Consider the following 12436-nt stretch of genomic DNA (forward strand, 5'->3'; position numbering starts at 1 on the left):
TTAAAACCTAGAAGTTTTAAGTTTGAACACTGCATGACAATTTCACAATGACTCCTATCAAGTATTATGTTATCTTGTACACTCTCTATGTGGTATAGCTGTAGTAGATTGGGGAAATCGACAAAGACCAAATTGATCAGAGAGGCTTCGTGGAGGGAGATTTTGAATGACGTGTGGAATTCTCATGGGAGTAGACATTCCAGGTAAAGTAAAAACCTGAACAAGGGTACTCTTTCTGGAACCATAATTTGTGTTTTCTTCAAAGATTTCATGTTGGAGAAATTAGAGAATGATGTTGGTAATGCAGAGTTATTGTCTAACTTTAGGGAAGTGGCATTGAATTGAAAGGGACTAAAGAGATGATGTTATCAAATTATTAAGTACTCTTTGTTGGTTATGTCTAGCGTGCAGATTGTGGAGTACTTGCTGATAGATTTTTTTTAAAACACTTTTCCTAATTGTTATATTGTGTATAGATACATTTATATAAATATATTTCTATTGTGTGTAAATATATTTATATACAGTGTAATCAGTCAAGCAACATTTTTTTTTTTACAATTGGGACATTATTATATCCAGTTAATAGCAAATTTTCATGGGGAATTTATCTTATACTTCTTTGGTGTCCATTCTTCTCATTGTTTGAAGCCAACCTTAAAGTATCAAATTCTTTGACTGAATCCTATAATCTTGTCTCATCCCCGTATATTTATCAAGTAAAGAAGAGTTTGTAAATTAATATGACAGAACTTGTGATGCATTTTAGAGGTTGAGGAAACTGAATCTAAAATCCTAATATTTACCTCACTCACCATCAAACAAGGAAGTGAGTGTTACATGAGGAATAACAGCCAAATGGAAAATAAATCACTACTTTATTAGCAGTTTGGCAAGCTCCTTACAAATCCCCAAAGAAGATCTTTCCTGGAAAAACTGAGGTAAAGCCATATTCTGAGCTCACGTCTACACTGGTAGCCTAATCCTTCTGCCTGCTGTACCTCACCAATTTGAGATTGCTGGGCCATATCTTCCCCTGAACACTCTAACAGAGACAAGCATCGAGGGCTTTACCTGAGAAAGCCAGTTCGCTGAATGGGCTTCCAGTGTGGAATACCTAAAGCAAAAGGCCAGACTATTCAGAGGGTCCAGACTCTCTTATATCAGTCATATGATCACAAGGCAGCAGAGGGCAGTAACACTGATTCATGAAGCAAAAAGGAGAAAAGGTTCCTGTCCTCAATGAAGAACAAAAGTAGGCACAATGAATGTCCTGAGTTTGGCCTAAACAATTGCAATACAATGTAATGAATATTAAAATAGGATAAATACTAGAGAAAGTGCTGACACAAAAGTGGAAGTGATTAATTCCTCGCATGAATCCAGGAAGGCTTCATAGAGAAGATACGTTCAAGATACATGTAAAGATACATTAGGGATAAATAATGTTTGTCAGAGTAATGATGTTCACAAGGAGGAAATTCTAGGAATTGGGAATTTGGTAACCCATGGTAAGTTTTGGGAAAAAGAAACAGTTTGGTGTGACTAAAGAAATTTTCAGAGGGAAAAAAGTAAAAACTGAAAGGTCTGAAATCTTATTGTTGGAGGAGGTCATCAAGAGACTTGACATGTGGTTGACCTGCAAGCTGGACATGGGCACTTGGAGGCTCCTCACCCCTTCACTGTCCTTGGAATGTACATCCTGCTTGTCTTCAGTGCTCCAAGAAGATACCCCAACAACACAGTCTTGAGATTGGAATGTGGCATTGAGACCATCTGGATGGTATATGTGACGGTCTCTATATAAACTTTTTTTTTTAAATTTTTTTTTAGCGTTTATTTTTGAGACAGAGAGAGACAGAGCATGAATAGGGGAGGGTCAGAGAGAGAGACACACAGAATCTGAAACAGGCTCCAGGCTCTGAGCTGTCAGCACAGAGCCAGATGCGGGGCTCGAACTCACGAACTGCGAGATCATGACCTGAGCCGAAGTCGGCCGCTTAACCGACTGAGCCACCCAGGCGCCACTCTATATAAACTTTTAAGATTTGATGGGTGGGTGTAAAGATCTACTTATTTGTGGCAACCTAAGACAAATCCCATAAGACAAGTTTTCTTGCTTATTGAACTTGCCTTCTATCAATCTGGAGTGGCCTGCCTCTTTCTTCGGTCTCACCCTGTCCTCCACATATGGGGGCTGTTTCAGAAGCCACTCAGGAGGCTCCTAAGGAGATTTGAACAGTATGCTAAAGAATACAAGCTTTATCCAATGATATCTAAGGGACGGTTGATAAAAACAAGACACTAGAGTCAAGGTTTGTCCTAATGATATGAATAGTTGGTTATCTCTAAAGATGTTATACGTATTTCCATAATATTCCCTATGGTAGCTATAACAAATTATCAAAAGTTATCAATAAACTTGTGACAAATTTTCAACAAACTTGGTGGCTTAAAACAATATACATTCATTATCTTACAGTTCTGGAGGTTAGAAGTCCAGAATAGGTCAGCCTGGGCTAAAATAAAGGTATCAGCACATCTACTTCCTTTTAGAGGCTCTAGGGAAGAATCTGTTTCCTTGTCTTTTTCAGCTTCTAGAGGCTGTGAAGTTTCCTTCATTTGTAGACTTCAGAAGTCTTCAAAGCCAGCAACGGCTGGTCAAACCATCTCGGGCTGTGTCACTCTCTCATGCTCTCCTTTCTCCCTTTCTCATTCACAAGAACGCTTGTGGTGACGTTGGGCACACCTAGATAATCCAGGATGATGTCCCCATGTCAAGGTCAGCTTATTAGTGATCTTAATTCTTCTCTCCATGTAACCTAACATAGTGGCCACAGATTCTGAAGATTAGGGTGTGAGAGTATTGGGAGAGCTATTATTCTGCCTGCCATACATCATTCGTATGTATTGATTGAACAGATTAGTTTTTCAATATCACATGCTTATAACCCTGTTCTATAATGACAATGGTAATAATAGGTCACAGGCTTAGCATATAAGAGATCAGAAGATATAATGAAAATTTATCATGGATTCTCTAAAAATGTGTAGGGACATATTGGCAGGTAGCTCATCATTCTTGAGAAAATGACTCAGCAAACAGTAGCTGTATTCATTTAGATAACATTTTATTTGTTAGAGCAAGTTTTGACAGACTTCATTTTAAAAACTGGAGAAATTAAAATCACAACATTTAGTGTGTTGGCATACTTCTACAGGCAGGTGCAGACAATTACATATTTTTGAAATAAAATCCCTGCTTCCACATTTTAATGAGAAGATTTGAGGATAGATAGAAACCATACATTTAAGCAGATATGCTTTAATAGATAGTAGAAAACTGTCAGAAAATATATCCACTGTGAACATTTCTACAGTTCTCAGTGATTCCTTTGTTATAAATAACATTTTTAAATGTGTACTTTTCTGAACAGAAAAAAATGGCAATTCACTTTCTGAATACTTCCATATTTACAATGCCCTTTTAAAAATAGTAAGTTAAAAGGGAATATTGTCATGTGAACTATAATATTTCCAAAATTAAAAGAAATAAAGAACTCAAATATACTAGCCTAATGAGATCCAATATTATTCACTACACTGAAAGGTTATAGAAGAGAATACTTCAATTTTTATATACACTATTTTTACATTTACAGCCATGAAAAATATTATGGTTTGACACATTTATGTATTTCTGATTAAAGATTTGAAGTTATAATCTATGAAATTAGTATGGAAACAGCACATACCTCCTTATGATGTTAACCCAAAAACCAGAACATAATTGCCTGCCTTTTCATTTGTAAAGTTTTGTGGGGTTTTTTCGAATATTAGGAAAGAAAATAAATATAGAAAAGGTCTAAGTTGTTTTAGTGTAAATTTAAGTTCAGAAAAATTCCTGCAATGGTAAGAAGTGTTTATTCAATTATTTCAGCTATAATTTCTCATTTAGTTTACAAAAAAACAAGTTTACTCAAAATACATCTCATTGTTATAATAACCATTTCCTTTTTACTGCTTTACATTCTGCCCCTTCATTCTCTCATATTCCACTTTCTGTAACAGAGCTCATTACTAAGGTGATAGGGGACTAGTTTCAAAGGCAACATGAGTCACAAAAATATCAATCCAGTGGTTTCCTTCAGGACATTCATATATTTCTCGTGTTAGAAAGAAAGTCTTTCCTTGGGCGCAGTGATATCACTCCTGAGAAACCAATTACTTTTCAAATATTTGCAATACTATTTTGACATAACTAACTATGTCATGTGGGAAAGCAAACTATAGCTATATGGTACATAATTATGGTATCTTATCTACAGTTTCTACACTGTAAACAGAAAAATGGATTTAAAATACTTATCTAGTAATTAATAATTAGATCATTGATTCAAGTCATTTTTATACATTGGCCATCCACAGCTTGGTTTTCTTATGTAGAGCAAAAATTATCCATAGTTCTCTATTTTTACCTTAAACATCCAAAACAACAAGGGACATTTTTGAACAATCTATAATATTCTTCTTGGATCTAAAAAGAAGAAAAAAAAAAGAAATGTTAAACATAATTGCAATGGTCACATCAAATTATTTTCAAATCACATTAAATTGTTATATTTCATTTTCTAAAGTATGATTTTCTCATTATCTGTCAGAATATGCTTAAATTAATATAAGCTATGTTTACATTCCTAAGAGCAAGTTTTTTTTAAAGCATATTTCCATACGAACAGATAGATGTTCCAATTATTTTGATAGTAAAATGTACTGCATTAGGCAATAAAGACAGCACAAATCCATGAGAATAAGAATTTTTATCAATTTGGTAGCCGATGCTACATGAATATGCTATAGGGTTGACCGCAATTATAATAAAAGAAACTGCTTACTTTTCTAGATAAGACACACAGGAATAAGAAGATGAACATCCCCTGGAAAGCATTGCTGACGGTGAAGAGGTAAGCTGTTACCACTGATGCGTGCACGACATGGAGAACCCCGAAGATCCAGGTGGTGCCGAGAAGGAACAGGAGAGCAAGGGCTCCTCTGGCACAAGACCTGTAACACATTTGAAATGTTTCGGTTAAGAAAATGACATAGACTCAACACATCCCTAAACTCCTCAAATTATGTGGGAAATGGCTTTTTGGTACAATTAAGAAATCTTCTGCAAAGACCAATAAGGATTTTGAAACTGATACATCATGCTAGTTACGTGGGACAGCCTTTAGGGTATGTTACTGCACCATGACAGGGATGCACTTCCAAAATGAAGGCAACGCTATTAAAATATGGTATTTTTCAAGGAATTTCTTTAATCTTTAAAAAAATTTTTTTTTAAAGTTTACTTATTCTAGAGAGAGAGAGAGAAAGAGAAGGGGAGGGGCAGAGAGAGAAGAAGACACAGAATGTGTAGCAGGCTCCAGGCTCTGAGCTGTCAGCACAGAGCCCGAGGCAGGGCTCGAACTCAAGAACTGTGAGATCATGACCTGAGCTGAAGTTGGCCACTTAACCGACAGAGCCACCCAAGCATCCTGGAATTCCCTTAATCTTAAAATATTTTTTTTAAATTTTTTTTTTCAACGTTTATTTTTGGGACAGAGAGAGACAGAGCATGAACGGGGGAGGGGCAGAGAGAGAGGGAGACACAGAATCGGAAACAGGCTCCAGGCTCTGAGCCATCAGCCCAGAGCCCGACGCGGGGCTCGAACTCAGGGACCGCGAGATCGTGACCTGGCTGAAGTCGGACGCTTAACCGACTGCGCCACCCAGGCGCCCCAATCTTAAAATATTTTTTATCTAGTATACTGCAGTGTATGTGCTTTGATTTCAAATCAAATGTTGTAATAATTCCTGAAGGTAAGACATCTATCTGTTAGGGAGCATTTTCCCTAAGAAACCTTGCAAAGTATACCGGGTGGACTTGGGTGACTACATGTGCATGACATCAAAGGAAGGTTCTGCTTTCCTTTCAGGTTTAGTAAAGAAGAAAGCATAAAATATAAAACTAGATTCTTTTTTCTGCTGTTACAATACAGTTGCCTCAAAATAAATTCATGTCAGAATACCGCTTTCTTAAAAATTAAAAAAAAATACATGCACATACTCTTACATATTTTCAACTTACTGCCTATGACTTCTGGTAAAACAACATTCAATCCTGCTCACTGAGGACATTGCTTTGAAAATGAGGCAACTAATGATTATTTTCTTATTCATTCTTTGTCCAATCATTCTCTCCTGCAGAAGATGTTTTAGCAGTATACCTCAGAAAATGAGTCATTTTCAACTTTATTAAAACCAGCACACTACATGAAGCTATGAATGGTGAGGAGTAAAAGAAAGTAATCGATCAAACGTTTGCTAAATCCTAACTATAAATCTTGTGTAAGGTATTGAAACTACAGGAGTGTTTCCAAGCAACACAAACGTTAGTCGTTTCTAATGTTCCCTATAGTACACTTCAGTTTTTCCTGAACAAACCATTTTTGAGGTCCCAATAAATCAGTTTTAAAGAGAGGGTTGAAGGAAAAATCATGGCAGCATGCAAACTAGGAGTCACAAGAAAGAAACACAGTTACTAAGCTCTGAGGAATGTTTTCCAAAGAAAATCGCTAAGGCCAATTTTTGCCTTAAAACACAGCCATCATCTTTTCTTTCAAAGGGGATTATGTTAGAAAAGATGGCTTTACTTACCATTTAATCTGTGGTGATTATAGTCTTATTAAACATATTTAAAATGCTATTTGACAATAAGTTTTTTTAATATGGCAGAAGAAAGTTATAAAAAAAATAAAAAAAAAAGCCTTTCCAAGAGTTATTTGTGCCTTAAGGTACTCAATCTTTTAACTACTAAAGAAATAGAGTGAAAGAGACATTTACCTTATGTTCTCATAGCAACTAACTTCTGGTTTCAACCCTGCAGTGTGACGAAAAACTTTGTATATGATAAATCCAAAAGCCAAGAGATTAACCTGAGAAAATAAATGAATTTCAAAGAAAAGACCGTTTTCATAGTAAATTAGATACATATAAAGGGAATAAATAAATAGTAAAGATTTCAAATAAGATGGAAACTAGAAAATCTTAGAACTTTTATGTATATTACAAAGTACAAACCCTCTGGTAGAAACAGATCTGGGGTTGATCTTTATAATATCACTGAAAATTGTTGGTACAAATGGTAATACAATTTGCCAGACTGTATTAAAAACAACCTGTTCAAGAAACTTCTTCAGATGTATGATCACATCTACAGATTGATGATTATCAGCTGCTGCCAATAATAAGATTAATATGCACATTAAGTAAAATTTTGGTTTGAAAAACTTTGTGAACATTTGAGAAATCAAATTTTTCTTCATTCAATTGTGTGCTGTTTCTTTGATGAGAAGTGTTAGTGATAATTCTGTCAGCTTTTAAAAATTTAAACTGGAAAAAGAGATCAGAGGGATTAGAAAACCCAACAAAACACCTTCAAACACCTAGAAAATGTTTGAATGTACTTTCTTTTGTGTGGTTCATCTAGCAATGTCGCCTAATATTTATGCTGAAATTTCCTTCCCTTAGATTTAACCTCAGAATCTTTCAAAATATCAATCAATGAAAGAAATGTTTCTGAAGGCATATGTATTTTATTAATAAACATTTATCATTCTATTATTTATATTTCTTATTATGGGCTACGTAGAATACACACAATTTTTACTCCTTTTAAAGTGACTGCTTATAAAAAGTTTCCTCTTTCCCGTATTTTTGGAAACCTTTAGGTCATATTTGTGGTCCCAGAAGACTAAATTAAGGGTACCTTTTAGTGTATGTCCACTTTAATATGAGAATACTAACAATTAAAAATATTAAATATTATAAAAATAATTTGTAGATTAATCATTTATTGAATATATTTTATTAATCCAAACATTTTTTCAAAAGCTATTTTGTAAAAATAGCAAAATGCAGTCTTTTAATCTAATTCTTATACTAGTATTTCAAGAGCTTATAGCTATGGAAAAAATTGGCTTTTTTCCCCTATATTCTAAGAAGTTTTGTATAACTTCTCAAAATTTACTAATTACTATTATTAATAGCAGTATGAAATAATGGGTCAGATAATTTCATATAGTCACTTCTCCATGGAGAAGTCCTTGAGAGAAAATCTTAGAGGAATGAGGGTCTATTCTGTTCTTTCTGCTTCCAAATGTCTATTTCTTCTAATTATATGATTAATTAATTCTAATTACAATAATTTTTTGATACAAAGAAAAGAATTCAGCAACTGTAGAGGGGGAGAGAAAGCATATTAAAATTGATTGAATTGATAGTTTCACCCTATCTTTGCTCAAATAACTAACTGAAATGATAATTTAATAATATTTAAGTTTGTAAGGAGACTATACTTATGAAGGAGGGATGCATCATATTTTCTAGGGTTTTATAGCTATAGCTTCTTTAAGTAAATTTGGAAACAACTGTATTTAATTCTATAATTATATGCATATATTTTTAAATAATAAAAAGTATTATAATTCGGCTAGTATAAATAATATATGTCAAACCACTGTTGGTTTGAGTATTTTCGAAGAATTTTTATGAAGTATTTATATTGAATATGTCATCTCAGCAAAGAGTTGTGAGATAGCTTTAACAAAAAAATTGTTTTCTAGTTGCATGCATTTTCCATGTGACCAATTTATAATATTAACTAAAGTTTCTTAAACTGTTTTCAATAAAACAGGCTTGAAAAATAGTTGCTCATACTGCTATGTCTTCTCAGAAGTACGTATATATTTGCAATGTTGTTCCACATCATTTTATAAGTATGTAAACTTATTCCCTATGGGTGATCCAGTTCTGGAAAGTACATTTTTGTGTCCAATAGGGAGAATGTTTACATACTTATAAAAACCAGGTGTTGCTGGACAAGCAGGAGACTAATTCCTATTCCATAATTTTATACTTTCCCAATTATAAGAGAACACAGATAAAAATATATTTATCAAATGGTGTGACAGTTTTACGTAATGAATAAAATCACAAACATGTTGATTATATTATCCACATTCATTGGTACTAATTCAAATATATGAAGCTTTTTACATGTATTCTAAACATTTTATAAAGGGCTCAAGTCTCTGGGATAGTGGTGAAAGGTGGGTATATTAATGAACAAAACAGACATTGTCCTTTGTTCTCATAAATGTATTAAGACAATTCTATAGTAAATTATCACATAAATACTTATAAATCTACAAACTGTGATAAATGCTATCAAGTGACAAATTTGGGTTATTAGGAGAGACAAAACAAGGGTGGATTAAGATAAAGGTTCAGGAAGTACTTCTCTTAGGATTTAGTATTTAAACCAAGACTTAATAAGTTATAATGCATTAGCAGATCAAAGAACCCATGAGGCTTGAGAGAGTTGAGGATATGGTATACGCTGAAGGAATTAGCAAAGGGGACTGGGGTGTAGTAAATAAAGGGAAGGGTAGTATGAAAAAAGGTGAGTGAAGTAGACAAGGCTGAATATTACTTAGTTTTTATGTTAAATGTGAAGGATTTTAATTTATTCTTCCACTTCCCTTAAAAGAACACTTTTAAGCCTTTTCCTTAAGAAACTTACAGTATAATGGAAGAGATGACCAGTCAATTGATAGGTACAACACCATTCAGTAAGTGCCCAGTGACTGCATAGTAGTGTAAAAGAACACAGGTAATGGCACACTAACATACGATTTCTAAGCCAACCTTGAATGACTAGTGAAGCCAAAGGAGGCAACGCAGAGAAAATAAGAGATTACTCAGTGTCTCAGTCATCAGATCTATCTATGCACACTCATTTCCTGGGTTATCAGACCCAATGGCTCAAAATATTATCCTTTTTTTGTTAATGTTTATTTATCTTGAAGGAGACAGAGTGTGAGTGGGGCAGGAGGCAGAGAGAGAGAAAGGGAGAGAGAGAATCCCAAGCAGGCTCTGTGCTGTCAGAGCCTGACGTGGGGCTCTGCCTCACGGTTAGTGAGATCATGACCTGAGCCGAGATCAAGAGTGGATGCTTAACTCACTGAGCCACCCAGGTGCCCCTCAAAATATTATCCTTAACATCCTACCCAACTGCTTCAGTAGGTCTAGTAGGCATCAGGAGTTGAACATGTCAAAAACCAAGCTGCCTTTCTTCCCCGAAAGAACCTAGTTTTGCTTCAATCTCCTCACCTCAAAAAAAAAAAAAGTTACCTCATCCTTCTAGAAGATCAGGCTTCTTCATGAGCAAACCCTTCTCCTCTACCTTTACAACATATTCAGAATATGACTACCACTTACTGTCTTTGCAGTGCCTCTCCTGGGAGAGGCCACACTGTGCCTCATCTGGACTATTGCAAAAGCCCCCTAATTGGTCTCCCAGTTTCTGTCTTCTCCTTCTATTCTCACATTACAGCAGTCAGACTGATCCCTTTAAAATGTAAGACAGACCACGTCTCTATTTAGAATCTTCTGATGGCTTCTCATCTCAGAGTTAGATCTAAGGAGTTCACAATGGCCTCTAGATTTGTCTCACTATACCTCTTCTCTCACGTCCTACATCTCTATCCTTTGATCTCGTCGTCACTACATTCACAATGGATTCTCTGTCCTTCCTCCAGCCCACCAGAGTGCCCTAGGGTGGTTGTATTTGCCGGGCTTTCAGGAATTGTCAGGGCAAATTCCTTCACCACTCCTGTTTAAATGCCACCTTGTTACATACTGCCTCCCAGTGTATGTTTATTGAAAACTGAAACCCAAATGATAAAATCAGGCTTGAGTTCAATTCGATGGCAGTGTAAACCGTGACAGTATTCTCTACTGTTCTGGACAATGAAAATTCTGTATGCAAACACGTTCTTCCCTTGCCTTAGTCATTAGAGCACTGACAAAATTCTTGACCAAACTTCAGTAAGCCTCCTCTGAGCTCTCTTCTCAACTAGGCCTCAGCATTTGGCTTCAGTGTCCATCTTTGCAGAGTTCAGTTTTATCAAGAATCCTGCTAAGTCAGCTTAGAGAGAATCCTACCACCCTTGATATCTGGTCACTCTCAATATCTAATTAAATTCCTCACCACCCCCAACCTTGGTATATGATCACACTGGCCTGCCTTTTAGCAAGAGTCCTGTTAAGTAAATTTAGCAAGAATTCTCCCTACCCTTGCTATCTGCTCTTAGTAATTTCCCACGCATCTCCTTTCCCCAACATACAACCTGATCCTTGGCTATAAATCTCCAGCTATATTTATTGTATTCAGAATTGAGCTGACTCTCTCTCCCCTATTGCAATAGTTTTGACACCTATCACAGTAGTCCTGAAAAAGTCTTACTTACCAAATATAAGAATAGTTTTCTTCCTTAACAAAACTCAGAGACAAATCCACCATCATATTCAGCAAATATGGGGTAACGAAAAACTTACATTTGCTGCTTTTACACTGCCTGAGTTCTCTCTTAATCCATAAATATATAAGCTACTTTAGATCCATGTTTAAATAGAGTGAAAAAACCATAACTAAAGAATCAGTATCACCCAAAGGCACATGACTTTATTTACTTAGAGGTGGATATTAAGTTGAAACTCTGCATTCTACATGGCAAGGAAAAATATTTTCAGGAGGGAATGTTTTATGAAATAAGTACAAATAGTCTGAAAAGATAAAAACAAAAGCCCAAACCAAGATTATATAGAATTAAAAGTTATTTCTGATCATGAGGAATGGTTTGCAATTATTCGAGAAGTAACGACTTTGAGGCTAGATAAATAACTGCATTTTAGGTTAAATTATTGAAAGGTACTACTAGCACTGTGTTTATGGGCAATTCTAGCTCCATGATAACGGACTTGAATACTTGAGCGATTCTCTAAAATACAAGGAACATCATTAATATGAACCTTAATTAAGAAAATGGTGCCTTTCAAATGATTCACACTCTTGATCATTAATGTTTACCAATGTGTGCTGATTTTATCAGCTGTGGTTCCCTTTTTATTTATCACTAAATATGAGTTCCACGAAAGCACAGGGGCTAATTAATGACCTACAATTGAACAGAGTCATTCATTATCCTTTTTGTTTCAATTAAAAAAAAACAATTTTAGCTTGTCAATTAGGAGTCCTTAATACTTTTCTGGGAATAATAAGGAAGACAAGCATGTTTGGTGGCAAACAAGAACTCTGAAATTCATTGCCGCACTTGAGAATATAGAGAGAATGAAAATAGCTGCCAAAAAAAAAAAAATCACTCAAAATCATGAAAACCTAACCCTTGAGAGAAAGCAGTATTTTAAATTTAAAGTCATTCCCCTAGCTTCATCTTAAGGAATATTTATCTATACGGAGATCTATTTCTTACCTTCGTTGATATATGCAGTGGCTTCAAAGCCCGGCACACATGCTCTGATGTTTGAT

The 12436-nt window shown here is 35.1% G+C and overlaps 1 protein-coding gene across 3 annotated transcripts in view; it reads right to left on the reverse strand.

The window, feature by feature from the left end:
* Positions 1 to 3114: 3114 nt before the first annotated feature.
* Positions 3115 to 12436, reverse strand: part of ADGRL4 (adhesion G protein-coupled receptor L4) — a 110388-nt gene continuing 101066 nt past the window's right edge. For 2 of the 3 annotated variants that reach the window (XM_045477974.1, XM_045477975.1), the window contains 3 exons: positions 6889 to 6980; positions 4896 to 5064; positions 3115 to 4537 (listed from right to left, as the gene is read on the reverse strand). In XM_045477974.1, coding sequence (XP_045333930.1) covers positions 4475 to 4537; positions 4896 to 5064; positions 6889 to 6980 — 324 coding nt within the window. In that variant the 3' untranslated portion in view covers positions 3115 to 4474. The remainder of the gene's footprint in view (positions 4538 to 4895; positions 5065 to 6888; positions 6981 to 12436) is intronic. The other variant, XM_045477976.1, reaches the window with a different exon arrangement.

Source organism: Leopardus geoffroyi, chromosome C1 (assembly GCF_018350155.1).
Source record: "Leopardus geoffroyi isolate Oge1 chromosome C1, O.geoffroyi_Oge1_pat1.0, whole genome shotgun sequence".
NCBI classification, from domain to species: domain Eukaryota; kingdom Metazoa; phylum Chordata; class Mammalia; order Carnivora; family Felidae; genus Leopardus; species Leopardus geoffroyi.